At 41.9% G+C, this 16,242-nt stretch overlaps 1 protein-coding gene across 1 annotated transcript; it reads left to right on the forward strand.

Moving 5' to 3' along the window:
* Positions 1-553: 553 nt before the first annotated feature.
* LOC132461196 (uncharacterized) lies at positions 554-3,713 on the forward strand. Its single transcript, XM_060056245.1, has 7 exons — positions 554-683; positions 789-984; positions 1,156-1,476; positions 1,569-1,901; positions 2,005-2,176; positions 3,086-3,213; positions 3,317-3,713. The coding sequence occupies exons 4-7, from the start codon at positions 1,800-1,802 to the stop codon at positions 3,635-3,637; spliced, it is 723 nt and encodes a 240-aa protein (XP_059912228.1). The 5' UTR covers positions 554-683; positions 789-984; positions 1,156-1,476; positions 1,569-1,799; the 3' UTR covers positions 3,638-3,713.
* Positions 3,714-16,242: the final 12,529 nt, after the last annotated feature.

Consider the following 16,242-nt stretch of genomic DNA (forward strand, 5'->3'; position numbering starts at 1 on the left):
AATAAAAGGAAAACAGAGGTTAAACATTAAGAATAATAATAATTAATAACACTCAAAGGCGCCTAAAGTGAAGGGGGGACCTCACTAACCACCACCAATATGTAGCACCCACTTGGGTGATGCACGGCAGCCAATCGGTGCCAGAACGCTCACTACACACCAGCTTGAGGTGGAGAGTTAGGGATGAGGTGGAGAGTGAGGGAAAAGAACATATTTAAACACTATCGACCATATTTAAACACTGTCGATCACATTTAAACAATATCGACCACATGTAAACACTATCGACCACATTTAAACACTATCGACCATATTTAAACACTATGGACCACATGTAAACCCTATCGACCACATGTAAACACTATCGCCCACATTTAAACACTATCACCCACATTTAAACACTATGGACCACACGTAAACCCTATCGACCACATTTAAACACTATGGACCACATTTAAACACTATGGACCACATGTAAACACTATCGCCCCCATTTAAACACTATGGACCACATTTAAACACTATGGACCACATGTAAACCCTATCATCCTATCATCTATCCGAGGGTGTGTTAGCCTTGACTGATGCATCAGATACCGAGGTTGATGCAGACACATTTGATGAGCTGATAAAGTCAGGGGTCCGAAACTTCAAGGTTGGATACCGCAAGTACCCAGTAACGGGTAAGGATAAACCTTTTGAGTCCAAGCACCCGTATATGGAGGCAGGGTGTTCATGTTCATGCTTTTCCACTAATCGTGTGTATGTATTTTTCACTTCATTTTTAGAGTTGGACATTGAATTGGTGGAATACAACTCGCAGTCCTCCGTATTGTCAGACTCCACAGCATCACCAGTTTCATTGCCAGGACCCCGGCCCCCGCATTACCAGCTTCTGCAAGTTCAGATTCGACAATCATCCTCCCATCCACTAAAAACCGGAAGAGAGGCCTGGTAGAGCTGGATCGTAATGAAGCAAGACAGGTAAACCTTGAAACTGTCTGTAAAATGTACTGGATTTTAAGATTATTAGATTAATTTATAACAGTATATAGTGTTACTAAACTAATGTAACAAAGCTTAGGGCCCTAATTAAATAATTAATTTGTTTAAACGTGAAGCTACTGGTTACTTAAAAAAAAAATGTTTTTGCAGAAAGTTGATACTATTCTGAGGTCCAACCCGAAAGGTGAAGAAATCTTCAAAGAATATGACAAAACTAAGACACTGTCAGACACAACACGCAGACATATGATCAACATTCTGGTTGCTGAAATGACGGATTCACATGGGTAAGAAATCCTTTCAAATGACAGAGGAAAAACATTAATAAGAAACAAATGTAATAAACTGTATGTGTGTATCTATTTATTTTTTCAAAGGAGGATTCCCCCCAGAAGTGTCAGGACTAGTTATGTACTCGGAATTGTGAACCTTTTCCCATATCTACAAGATCCGTACTCAAAGCATGGATATGTAAGTCTTTTTGATATCCAAAAACAGTTGTTTTCATCATCAATCGATATTTCTGCCTTATATTTCTAAATGTTTTGATTGTGTGTGAACAGGAACATTACTATGACCCTGAGGCGAATACTGGCTATCTTGCTTGGAGACTCAAGACAGTCCAACGTAACACGCACGATAGCCTCCGTGGGCATTCCAGGCCCAATCCCCAGGGCAGGCCAACAACCCACCGAGAATCTTTGTTGATTGTTGAACAGCTCAAGGATGAGGAGTGCAGAGAGGCCGTGTCTGTAATAAGACACTCCACAGATGAATCCGTGGTCAAAGAGAAGATGAGAGCCACCTTCGAATACAGACAGAAGCTGGTTCATGACCAGGATGCAACATCTTCAGTCTTTGACGTCTTCCCTCGTTTCCTTGACATACCCGGACTGGTAAGGATATCTATAGACTATTTGATAGTGTTATAAATATTTGAATACTGAATCCTTCTAAATGCAAGCAACCTGTAAATGGATGTTGTATCTCTGTTTAAAGATTGACCAGGATTTCTCACTGATGTTTGGGGACGAAGTGTCTGGAATGTTTCTTGCAAAGTGGCCTTCATATTTCAAGCCCAAAGTCATCAGAGAAAGCCAGAGTCTTCCTTTCAGTCTTCATGTTGAGGAACTGCGGGCAGGTTGCAACCCTGAGACTGAGAATGATCATGGTAAATGTGGATAGTCTTCCTGTATCAATAATATCTCAATTTGTTTTAATTATTCACATATGCAGTTCAGCTTTTTTTTAACATAATGATCCGCTGCTCTTTTAGCTAAATGGCAAATGTATTAACCCTAACCCTATAATGAGGGGAAAAACGATCTGTCTAGTTACTGGACCAGATGAAATGAGACGGAGAGGTAATAAAGTCTGTCGGCACGAGGACCTTGGATTTATTAAGTAAAGTGGCAACGGTTATACAGAGTCATAAAGCGTGAGAAATCGAATATGTCTAAGTCCCTAATCAGCGCTGATGGTTCGTCCGGAGCTTCGCCTCCGTGGAAGGTCTGCTTCAGAAGAAGATGAAGAGTCCCTGTGTGATGCAGTCTTATGCTGTATCCTCCTCTCGATGAGGTGTGTGCGTTTGAGATGTGTGCGGTTCTGTGTGTTTTTGCTGCACCTTGGCTCCCAGGCCCTGGGTCTTCTCCTAACGGGGAGAGCTCCTCGTGTCTCCGGTGTGATAAATTAAAACGGGGGAGTGCCCCCCGAAGTGTCTCGTGTGTGATAATTTAATGTGGCTCTCAGGCCCCTAGTATCTGCATGTGTTCCTTCTAGTGGGGGAGAGCTTCGAGGTGTCTCCTGTGTGATAAATTAATGTGGCTTTCCCGTTCTTGAGGATGACTGGTGCATTGTCTGAGTGTCTACCATTTGCCTGGGAAATGGGGCCTTCGGCTCTGGCCTTGACCTGACTATATATTATCATGTTTGTGTTATGTGTTCGTTGGGTTAGAGCAAGAGTCGACTATATATTAATGTGCCTGCCATGTGATGTGCTCATCAGGTTATTTTTCCCAACAATAAGAAAGGTGATACTTTTTTTTTAATTTTCCGTGTTCTGTCCTTTTTTGTCTTCAAGGCTGGGATAGTGATATGTCAGCTCTCCTGTTGCTGTTGCATCTTCTGCCCCCTACATCAAGAGGCCATAAGAAAACTGTCAAGATCAGCGCCGCACAGGCAGAGGACCATCTTGTTCGATTTGTTAAGGTATGTACCATGAACTTGTACTGTATGTAAATAAGTTTAAGACGGGATCTGCTTATCTACTATAGTATGCTAAGCATATCCATTTGTGTCTTTGTAACTATAGCATGGAGCCAGCCTCACTACATTCCTGGAGAAAGTTGATGCCAGACAGCCTTTCCTCCTCTGCACTGGACAGCAAAAGAAGAAAGTCGAGAGATTCTTCATCGTTGTGGACAACAAACCGATCCCATGCAACGCCCTGACGTCGGTGGGTGCCTTTGATGGGCTATTCAAAGCTCATTATGTTTTCAGCCTCTCTTATGATGAAGCCCTCTTCGGTTTCTACACCTTCATTCAAACCACAGTCTACAACATAGATGTTGGAAGCGCAAAGGAAACGCCACGAGTCAAGGAGCTGAGAGCACGACTGCTACGTGAGCCTTAAATTCCCACCATTGCACGAAGGTCAAGGAATTGTTAAAAAAAACTGTTCAGTGATTATGTTCACCTGTTTTGTTTGCAAAACAGGTGAAAAATTGTTCGCTTCTATGTCAACATTTAAAGTTCCAACACGGTTTATACCCAGCCAAAAACCTCCGTCTGAAGTGTGGAGAACAAGGATGTCCTTCTTCTTTTTTTACATACAATGGCTTCAGGAAGCATCTTAATGTACACACTCATCACCATGATGATTTTCATGCATACTGTATAGAGGAGCAGAATAATGACAATTCTCTGATTTGCATTGACCAGCTCACCTATTTTAAACCCTTTGACAAGCAGTATTCTAATGATGGTGAGATATACATTGTTCCATATTGCCACATGTTTTAAGAAGCAGTGTTTATGTGGTGAATGTTTTAAATAAATGTTTTTTGAAACTGAAAATGACCTCGTAATTTCTGCCATTTTTATTCTACAGAGCATTTTATTTTGGAAATCCAGAAAGCTATATTTACACCTTTAGTGTTAAATTGAGGCAACACTTCTATAGTTAGAAAACAACCCTGTGAGAGAGTTGATGTCTAACACTGCATAAAAGAGTTAAAAGGGCTAACACTAACAGTGTTAAGACATTTTACATTTTAACTCCACAAGTGTTAATAACACTCAATAAGTGTTAAGGTACTAACACTTCAAAAAGAGTGAAATTAACTCTATGTGGTGTGGACCCATATAGACACTTTAAAAGAGTTGAAATCAAATCTGACAGTGTTAATTTGGGTTTGCCGACTTTGCTGTGTATAGAGGTCCGGGTGAATTTTCAAAACAAGTCAAAACTGTTGAATTTGGATGGAATGAATACCTATAGTGATATGTCAGTGAAATAAAATTAGTTTTACAGTCTGGTACCTTAGGAAGGTCAAATGGCACTGATGGTGCCCTAAAGTGCCCAAATGGCACCATTTAGTCTGTCTGGACCTACCTGTACTAAAACCTCTCTGAAATCACTTTATTCACTTTATTAGCATTTATCCTGGAACAGGGTACTCATCAGATGTTGTTATACGTTTCCCTAAAGGTTCTGGGCTACTATCCCATAGTTTCAAGGTGGTATTCACTCTAAATAATGTGTTTTATCTAGGCGAAAATTGACATTTCTTACTATGTTCTAGCTGAATTTACTCTGACACAGTAACATCTATATTGATTCTGACACTTCTGCAGCCACCTCACAGGTGTTACCTTCTTTTTGAAACCAACTTTATTCATATAGCCCTTGTAGTTGTGGAGTGTTACGTCCCCCGCTAGGGGAAGGGGTGGCAACATAGAACCAGATGTTTTTGGTTTAACTGAAAGTTGTTTATTTAGCCCAGAGCCAGAGATAATCAATTTAACAAACAGAGGAGGCAAAACTACAAAAGGAAAAGGACCATTGGGTGCTGTCCAAATCAAAGAAACGAATACAACCAAGAAGAAGCTCCCAAAATACAAGGGTGGAACAGCACCCCTGCGTCTAGTGTTTATAACAAAGTATAGCTGCGAGTCGGTGTTCGATAACCCCTAAACAAAACTCTGGCACAGTTCCCGTGAGGCAAACTAGAGCCTCAATCAAATAACGGACGGATTGAGGCTCATTCCAAGACCCAACATGGCAAGCTGCATATCCGAGGCCAGCCGCCGTGGAATGTTGAGCTCGCCCGTTCTTTATCCTCCCGGATCCTCGGCCCTCCGGTGCAGCAGCCAATCACGTCCGGGGAAAGGCACATTCAAATTAACATAATTGACAGCCAATCACATGCGGGGCAAACACATGATCATTAGCATAACTGAGGATTGTAACTGAGTTTTTTACCCATGAGGGCGGGGCGTCAATCCGCCACCGTAACATGGAGGCATACTATATTCATTATGGGCATGACATTTCGGGCAGGAGGCCTGTGAAATAGGCCTAGGGCTTAACAGGTTAAAGAGATGGACGTTGAGGGAGAGGGGATGGAGGATGAGGATGAGAAATGATTGGCTAGTGTTAGAGGCTACGCAGTTAGTTTTCATTTTCACAGTTTCATTCAAGGAGTTGATGCTACTTTAAAGTTGTAAGATTGCACTTTTTTGTTAAACTTTTGAAAAGCATTTTTTTTTTAATATTTTATTTATTCATTTTTACAGAAATTGTAGCAGATTCATTTTGAAAAGCTACAGAAGTTGTTGTACTCAATGTTTTGTAAGTTTGAGCCATGTTTTAAGGTCTCACATAAAACAAGATTAGAACTTAAATATTCCAATTTCTAATTAGGGCATTTAGCAGACACTTTTATCCAAAGCGATAGTTTAATACACACATTGACACACCGGCAGCAGAGACAACCATGCAAGGCGACAGCCAGCTCGTCAGGTCAAATTGTAAATTGTAGATTGTAAATATTCCCAGCACTTTCTGTGATGTAGTATGCTTGTTTATCATAGAAAGTAATAAGAAATGACTCTTTACATTAAGGTAGTAGCCTAGTGAGAACAGGGTGTTGGGGAATCAAGTTCCCGCATTTTTTCGCAAGTTCCCGCGTCTTTTGCAAGTTCCCGCAATTTCATCGCATAAAATTGCATAAATATGCCGCATATTTCATCGCATTTTTTAAGAAAACGTGCTGCTTAATCAAGGATTTTTGGCCGCATAAATCACAAAAAAACGCCGCATTTTTCTGGATGGTTAGGCGCTAGGGCTGTAACGATACGCGTATCAAACCGAAAATCGCGATACTCAAAGCCACAAACCTGTCTCGCGGTGTGAGAAGGCAGAAGTGCGATATGCCCTTTCTAACTCTTCGGTCAAATTGTCCGATTGAAATTTGCCAATAATTTGTCAAAATAATAGTCTGCTGACAGCGCCCCCTCCTATCGATGCCGTAAATATGTGACGAGATGCCCTCTCTGTGATCACAGCTCTCCGTGGCTACGGAGGATTGCATTTCTCCACAGCCGTCGAAGTCCTCATATGCGATATGAACGACATTTATCCAGAGTGGGCCAAGCGCGAAAAAAATTGCCTGTGTGATCCTGTCTCTATTGTTTTGTGTGATTTGACTGGCAGTTTGTCTGCTTATAGGTCGGAATGAAGCGGCCACCGATTATTGACAGGATGGGTACTTTATTATACCGGACTCGTTCGCTTCTTCACTAGACACACGCGCTACCGCTCGCTCTCCTCGCTCGTCCACTCACTCGCTGACGTCACTCACACACGCATACGCGCACTGCCATTCTCCCGCACACACATATGCTACTCGTAACACTATGCCTCGTTATTGCGACGTTCATGTTTTTCCTCATCTATTGAAAGTTAGGCTATTAAACATGTTGCATTCTATACGGCCTGATTATGTCATTATTTAAGCTACATAGCCTAATAAGAAGCGCTAATAAGGATATTTGAATAAACCAACCAAACAGTTAAAGGGGCCCTATTATGCCTACCAGCAAAAAGCATCCTCCAACTGCAATCTTTGGTTATTTCTTTATTAATTTAGCTATACTTTAATAGTATTCTTTCGGTTCAAATCTGTTCAGTGTTCCAAATTCTTTGTTATTAAATGTTACATTAAGATAATTGGTATTTAAGTGTTGTTTAAATAAAATGCTTTTTAAATTTAAAAGAATCGTGGGATGTATCGAACCGTGTGTCAAAAATCGTGATACAAACCGAATCGTGAATTTGTGTATCATTACAGCCCTATTAGGCGCACATGGCTAATTTGCATATGCGCACAAGATAGGCAGGCTCCGCAAGGCAAATAATAGAACATATTTAATTATCTTTCTATCTATCTATCAACACATGTGTCTAGTTTTAATGTGATGTATTTTGTGTATGTCCAGTCAGACTGGACATACACAATGTTCAAGGCCCACCTGGGCTGTACCACTTCGGGTGGGGCCGCTCAGTTACTCCCCTCTAGACAAAATCGACATGGTTGCGACGTTGACAGTTTGTTGCGTCTGAGTGAGAGGATGCGGGCGCAGAGTTCAGGCTGCCGGAAGGCGCTACAAGGAACTTTTATAAATGCAATATAGTTATCCCGCAGTAATCAGCCCGACAGCCCCGAAACGTTAACGGCTCACCGGGAATTCTCCCGACTCTCCCGATTACCACTCCGCCACGTGTGTGCGTGCATGTGCGTGTGTGTAGGCGTTATTCGATAGCCTGGTAATGTGTATAGGCCTACGTATGGTAGGAATATTCATACTGGTTTAAATAATAAATTATATTTTTGTTCGAAAGTTCAGTGATTGAAACAAATAAAAGGATAACGGTAGGCCTACCACTGTCATGCACCTACCCGATGTTAAGTGGACCGGGTTGAATTCACTGCGGGTCTCTCTTCTTACTGTCCTTCTCAACACTCTCTGATCTCACTCAAAGGCTTGCAGCACGAAATCAAGGGATATTTAGAATAGAACAAAATGTGCGATTAATCGCGAGTTAACTATGACATTAATGTGATTAATCGCGATTAAATTTAATCTAATCGCTTGACAGCACTAATATATGTATATGTTCACGGATCCCTGACACCGCAGGGCCCGGTTTCCCGATAATGTTCTCTCTTAGCACGCTACGAAGACTCTTACGTATGGACTTATCAAAGTTGTTTAACTCTATAGGCGTGGTTCCCGAACGGTCTCGGGACTCCTACTGTGCGTTCACACCAAAAGCGAATTGAGCTGCCAAATCACTGGAAGTCATTCAGTGTCTATGGGCAAGAGCGACCAAAGCGACACAAGCGTCAAACGCTACCAGCGGCAAAAGGTGAGGGACCAGAGCGACCAAAAGAAGTTGAAGACGACTGAGCCAATCGGAATGTAGACGCTCTTCGCTTGCGTGGATCCCAGGGAACACTGAACACTTTGGTTCCTACCTACTTTTTTGGTTCCTACTGACTGAACAAAATGTCGACTGAAAAAATAATCGCAGCTGTAACTGGGCACCAGTTACAGCCGAGCCCTTTTCATTTCGGAGGTGTCACGCGTGGTTGGTTGGTCTGGTGTGCGAGTTAATGAAACGTTTGAGATCATTGTTAAAATAGGCGCGATACATGCCTGCTAACCGAGATCCTAGTATACTAATCTTCCTGGCTCTGAATGGGACGATATCATTTTCAAATATCGAAAATACATACGTTGTGCAAAGGAATAATACGTTGTGCAAAGGAATAATGCACTCATAATAATGCAATAATAATGCAAATGAATAATGCACGGAACAAACGTGTCACTTCAATGCAGTTTAATAGAGGATAAACAGCTGACAAATGACCATTTAGCAGATGCTTTTATCCAAAGCGAGTACATTTGTCATAAGAAGTGAAACAATATATCGCTGTCAGTGACAGTGATAATGACAGCTGTGTTTTCCGTTTTGTTTTCAATAGTTAATGAGTGCAACATCCATAGTGATTTTGATACCAAGTGATGATAAGCGTGAGTATTTATAGAAAATATTTGCGATCTAGAACGTTCGTATTTAAGCGGGAATCATTTTCATTTGCTCTCCATACCACCAATCTAGCCAACCAAACGCGTGTAGTCATGCTTTAAACAAATCACGTTTTTGAAATCGTCACATACACAAACTAATCGACAAGATGAGGGATAAAGGACAAGGGATTTACCTCTTGTCTTTTATCCCTCTATTCCCGCTATTCCCCACTTTTCACGGAGACTGAGGTGAATCATTTTTAATTAAATAGTCTATTTAGATAGATAGCCTAGTCAAGTCTTTATTAATACCAAACAACACAAATCGTCGGGAATTCATTTAGGTGATTCGGCTCACACAGGAACGAAGCTTACAAGGCCACACAGAACAAGGGAGACGAGTCTGACTGGACAACATAGATAGATAGATAGATACATATGTTCCATTATTTGCCAGTCCTGTGCACATATATTGTTTGTTTGTTTGTTTATTTGACAGGGACAGTGCATATTAATAGACATTTCTGTAAATATGCCAGATTTAGCCAGAAGGTTAGTTTCCATCTGCAGTCCTTGGCCAGATGTAACAATAGGCTCCCTAAAAAGCAAATAAGCAAATAACAGAAAGAGTTTAAAAAAGAACATAGAAAAGCAACAGATAAAACATTAATTATAACCACGTAAGTATTCAGTAGTTCAAGCATTAAAATACATGAAGCATGCAGGACAAACAAGAGTCAGTATCAAACAAACACAAATTGAAAAGGTAGACTAGGACTTATAGAGGACATCTATATGTGTTAGACATCGAGGCAGTAGCCCACCAAAGCAGACAGTACATGCACAACAAACTAACAAAAAGTCGACATGACAATAGTACATGAAGCAGCACAGGAGAGACATAGAACGAGCTACAAAAAGCATACAAACAAGCAAGCATACAAAGTAAGTTGCAGGACAAATTCACAGACACGCTGACACAAGGAGGCAAGAGCAGGCGGGTCAAGTTTAGTGCTGGCAGATCATATTATCAATCAGCCACTGTTTCAGATTAGAACTAAATGACCGATATGTGTTTAGGTCTCTGATACATGTTGGGATGTTATTCCATTCACGTGAGGCTGCAACAGAGAAGGCTGACTGACTAAAGGTACTTTTCCTAAATGGAATAATGCAGTCCCCTCTCATGACTCCTCTTGTGATCCGATGTTGGTTTGTTCTAATAGTTACAAATTCTCTAAGTGGAGGAGGGGCCATGCCATGTATGATTTTGTAAAAGAGACATGCATTTTTGTGCTTAATCATGTTTTCCCAGCTCACTAGATTGTGTTTTCTTAAAATTGCACAGTGATGGAATTGCCTTGGTTTTTTGTCCAGAACTTTCAGTGTTTGTTTATACAAAGACTGTAGTGGTTTTAGTGTTGTGTGATTAGCCTGAGACCAGCTCGTCAGACAGTAGCTCATGTGAGAGAATATCATTGAATGCATGTACATCATGGCTGCCTGGGTGGACATAGAGTTTCGTATAAATTTGAAATTGGCAAGATTGAATTTGATCCTTTTGCAGACAGTTTTTACATGTGCCCTGAAATTAAAGTTGGAGTCCAGAATAATGCCAAGGTATTTAAATTCCTTAACAATTTCTAACTTTTCTCCTGACACAAAAACATCTGGGTTTTCACTACAGTCATTTGTTTTGGAGAAGAACATACCAACAGTCTTAGACACATTTAGTTGGAGACAGCACTGATTGAGCCATGCTGTAATTTTCAGCATGGCCTTTGTGAGTTTGGCAGCAACTTCGGTTTTTGTCAATCCATGCACATACAGCACAGTATCATCAGCATACATTTGAATGTGGGCCTCTGGACACACAGACGGCAAGTCGTTGATATACAAACAAAATAAAAGTGGACCCAGTATGGATCCCTGTGGGACACCAGTGGACAAGGAGAGGGTGTCAGATTGCTGGTTATTTATTCGAACAGTTTGAGTTCGGTTAAAAAGGTATGATTCAACCCATTGACGTGCCTCAACAGAAAAATTAAAATTGGATAACTTGGATAATAGAACCTTGTGATTCACAGTGTCAAATGCTTTGCGGAGATCAAGAAAGACAGCACCGACAACGCCACGCTTATCCAACAGTGATTTAATTTTCTCAATGAAAAAACAATTAGCCGTCTCGGTTGAGTGGTTGGATCTGAAGCCAAATTGCATTGGATGAAGGGGGAATGAGCTGTTGTTCAGGTGGTGTATGATTTGCTCAGCTACACACTTCTCTGCTACTTTAGACATTATAGGGAGGATGCTGATCGGCCTATAGTTACAGGCGGAATGATGATCACCAGATTTGAAAATTGGCGTGACAATTGCAGATTTCCAAATACTTGGAAACTGCCCTTGGGATATTGAAAGATTAACAATTTTAGTGATGGGATTGGCTAATGATGAACCGATATCTTTAAGCATCGTTGAGTCCATACCAAATGAATCTTTAGCTTTTGAGGGTTTGAGAGATCTAATAATACCTGTGATTTTTATTTCTGAGACAGTGTTTATACTGAAGGCTGGCTCCATTGTGTTTACTGAAGACACATTAACATGATCAGTCGAAAAGCCCTTTGCAATAGTTGCTACAGAATCAACAAAGTATCGATTAAGAGCTACTGCTACTTCAGATGGGTCCTTGGTCAGCTTTCCATTCAAGTCAAGTTCAATTGACCTTCCTGCGCTATGATGTTGTCCCATGAGTTTTTTTAACTGAGTCCATATTACTTTCGGATTACCCCGTGCCTCACTAATTATAGCAATAAAGAAATCAGCCCTAGCTTTCCTCACACCTGTTATCACTTTATTTCTTAACATGGCAAAGTGATATTTGTCATGATAAAATTTTGTTCTAATGGCCTTTTTTAATGCAAGATCACGTTCTTTCATTTGTTTCAAAATGTCTGCATTTATCCAGGGAAGACTGTTCTTTTTATTCCTACTCCTAATGCTACGGGAAAATTCTGCAATTATACTCTGAATTTTACTTGAGAATATTTGACTGCCCTCACTCAGGTTTTTTCCAAATAACAGATCATTCCAGTTAAAACTATGAATAGTGTTTTTAAAAGACTCTTGCATGTTCTTGGGGATTCTAATGCTTTCATGTTCCTTAGTAGAGGAGCTAAATCTCTTTTTTGTTAACTTTCTGACCACAAGAGTTAGATTGTGGTCAGATAGCCCAGTTATCATGTTGTACGTTTTTGAGGTTCTCTCCGGTCTGTTACTGAACACTAAATCAATCTGAGTTCTGGTGGATTGGGTTATTCTTGTTGGACCTTTAATCAGCTGTGAGAGATCTAGCCCATCGGTTATTTGTTTGAGGTTCTTTCTAATTGATCTATCTTCCCAATTTACATTAAAATCTCCCATTATTATCACCTCTTTCTTAAAATGACATTCCTTGAGCATGTTTTGGAATTTTTCATAAAAATCATTATTTGAGGAGGGTGGGCGATGCATTACAATAAGAATAAAAGACATTTGTGGTGATAGTGATATTCAAGCCAATACATTCCAAATCACAGTTTGACAGCAGTAATTCATTACATTGGATACAATCCTTCAGATAGACCATAACCCCGCCTCCCTTTGATTTCACCCTATCTCTTCTATACATTTGATAGCCTGGTATGTTTAGTGCTGCAGTTGGTGAGTTTTCATGTAGCCAGGTTTCAGATAGACAGAGGAAATCTAAATTTGATTCCATTAGTAGATGCTGGATTTGGTCACTTTTCGATACAATACTTCTTATGTTAAGATGACCACCAAATAAACCCTTAGGTTTAACTTTGGGATCCCATATTATTCTGGAGTGGTTGACAGTTTGAAAGACTTTCCACTTCCTGTGTTTTGTGATTGCCTGATTAATGATTTGTTTCCCATTTACATCCCTTAGCCCTCTGGCCACACGTAGCTTTTTATTTGAGTTAATGTTACACTTTGCTATTGGATTGTTACCTTCGATACCAGGAAGCTGTCGGTCAACATGCGTATTGTTGGGAAAAATAACCTGCTGAGTACATCACATGTACATTATAAATATAGCTAACTCCTACCCTAGCCTGATGAGCACATCACATGGACACATTATAATATAGTCAACTCTTGCTCTAACCCAACAACACAAACATGATAATATATAGTCAGGTCAAGGCCGGAGCTGAAGGCCCCATCTCCCAGGCAGGCAGATGGTGGACACTCAGACAATGCACCAGTATCATCTCCAGAACGGGAGAGCCACATTAATTTATCACACAGGAGACATTTTGAGAGCTCTTCCCCGTTAGGAGGAACCAAGAGATACACCTGCCCATACCAGGGCCTCAGAGCCACATTAAATTATCACACACGAGACACTTCGGGGGACACTCCCCCGCTTTAATTTATCACACCGGAGACACGAGGAACTCTCCCCGTTACGAAGCTCTCTCAGGGCCTGGGAGCCAAAACACACAGAACCGCACACATCTCAAACGCACACACCTCATCGAGAGGAGGATACAGCATAAGACTGCATCACACAGGGACTCTTCACCTTCTTCTGAAGCAGACCTTCCACGGAGGCGAAGCTCCAGACGAACCATCAGCGCTGATTAGGGACTTAGACATATTCGATCTCTCACGCATTATGACTCTGTATAACCGTTGCCACTTTACTTAATAAATCCAAGGTCCTCGTGCCGATAGACTTTATTACCTCTCCGTCTCATTTTATCTGGTCCAGTAGCTAGACAGACCGTTTTTCCCCACAATTTGGTGACCCCGACGGTGGTATTTTTTCTGAAATTGAACCGCAACTGGGAAACGAGAGACGGAGAGCGGCACGACCTCGAGACCCCGGAGCACCGGACCGATTCCTGCAGTCTCACCTCGCGTACGCCCAACAAAAGGTAGGCAGAACCTGTTGATAAAATCCAAACTCTGCATAGTTATATAGGAATCACATTAGGAGGTGAGACTGTGAGAGCGGTTCGCTACGGGATATCTCGTGGGGACGAATAGGACTGCATCCCAGCATTTCCCCATAAACCCGATTGACCCTGAACGCGTGACACATCGAATATCGGCTCGTTGCATGGTGAAAGAATACCCTCGAGACCATAGGGCCTATAAGAATCGGGCATAGTGATACAAGACTACCGATGGCCAAGTAATGGATGTGTAATAAATACACCTATGTCTAAAGGGGGTTAGAGTCCCTCGGGGGGGGGGGGGGGGTTAGAGTCCCCACCTATGTCTTAAAGGGGGTTAGAGTCCCTCGGGGGGGGGGGTTAGAGTCCCCACCTATGTCTTAAAGGGGGTTAGAGTCCCTCGGGGGGGGGGGGTTAGAGTCCCCACCTATGTCTTAAAGGGGGTTAGAGTCCCTCGGGGGGGGGGGGGTTAGAGTCCCCTTCTTTGTTTGTGTATTAAATAATTCTATGTGGTAAGAAGGTTAGAGTTCTTTATCAGGGTTAGAGTCCCTTTGCAGAGGAAACGGTGTGACACACAGAGAGACAGTGGGTGTATGCGCGTGAGAGAGAGAGAAAGGCTGTGAGCGACTCTGTGTGTGCGCGGGTACGCAAGAGGCGATGTTTTTGTGTATGCGTTTAGAGGAGACAGAGTGAGAAAGGCTGTGTGCGTCTCTGTGCGTGTGTACGCAAGAGGTGATGTTTCTGTGTGTGCGTTTGGAGGAGACAGAATGAGAAAGGTCTGTTTAGGTGTGTGTGTGTGTGTGTGTGTGTGTGTTTGTGTGAGAGGGAGCGAGAGAGATAGCAAGGAGAGATAGCAAGGAGAGCTAAAGTCGGAGGACGATCGAGAAGGACCATTTTCCCTCTAGACAGTTGGAGGTAGTGATAGAGTGCGTGTTTTTCTAACAATGAACGGCTGTTTCAGGACCACGAGAAGGGACTCTGTATGGTTTTCAGGCCCAGAGTGTAATCCCCTTTCCCATATGTGTAGTCCTCCCATTTGAGGTCCCCGTCCACCATATTTGAAGTCCTCTACTCCACCTCATGTTGTAGTTCCCCTCCCTAAAACCATATGGAAGTTAGAACCTGTGAGGGTGTTTTGGTTCGGCCTGACGAGGCCTGTACCAATTTCGGTGGTCAGCTTCTAGTTTTGTGTATATAGAAATTTGGAAAGGGGGAGCAGTATTAAGTTATATATAATAAAGTGAAAAGTTATTTGTGAATGAAGGGACAGAAGGATCTTTTTGTGTGTGAGAGATAGTTATTAGGCCTTGTTCCATGATGGAGAGTTGAGGATGAGGCATTCCAGGCTTATCTGTTAACGGTCCTAGCTGCTGCTTGACCCTAAGGGGAGCGAGGAAGGGTGAGAGAGAGAGAACACATTTCCCCCCCCATTTGTCGACCTACACCATTCAGGCAGTACAGAGAGACACACTAACACACAGTACAGAGAAAGGAAATAGAGTGCGTTCAACTGAAAGCGTGTGGTGGCCATACGCCATAAAATACCACATATCCAAGGAATGCAGGTAGAGCTCTGTTGAGTTTTCAGGCTTTGATAAATTTGTAGTTCCCTGTCTGCCATGTTTGAAGTTCGTTGTAGTCTCTGTCCATAGGTTTCACCTGAACAACCCCTCTGCTGGCCGAGAAAAGGAACTACCCATGGTTTCTCTCACACCCAGCCCCCAGAGCACGCTCGCTTTCAAGGCGTTATGGCCGCACCCAACGTGGGAGGGAGACACGCAGAGAGAGAGAGAAGCCACATTCCACCCTTATCTGTTGTCTTGCACCAAACAGCACCCCGTACTGAGGAGGGAGAGAGAGCGTGTTCTCCCGAAGGAGGGAGAGAGTCACAGGGAGACACGCAGCGGATATTCACATTATGGCTAATTTGTTTTTCTTTAAGTTTAGTTTTAGTTTTGTTTTTTATTCAGGATGATGAACATCCTGACACAGTTACCATTCAGGATGAAGAACATCAAAGTTCATGAGGAGGTTATAAGGAGAATAACGTTGATACTTTAATAGGACAACAGTGATGATAATCTAATGCAATTGGACGAAAGAAGGTGTTGCTATTAACTAAGTGATTCATATTATTTTCACACAGGAAAGAATAATTGAATAAATATGGATA

The sequence above is a fragment of the Gadus macrocephalus genome, chromosome 7, assembly GCF_031168955.1.
Source record: "Gadus macrocephalus chromosome 7, ASM3116895v1".
NCBI classification, from domain to species: domain Eukaryota; kingdom Metazoa; phylum Chordata; class Actinopteri; order Gadiformes; family Gadidae; genus Gadus; species Gadus macrocephalus.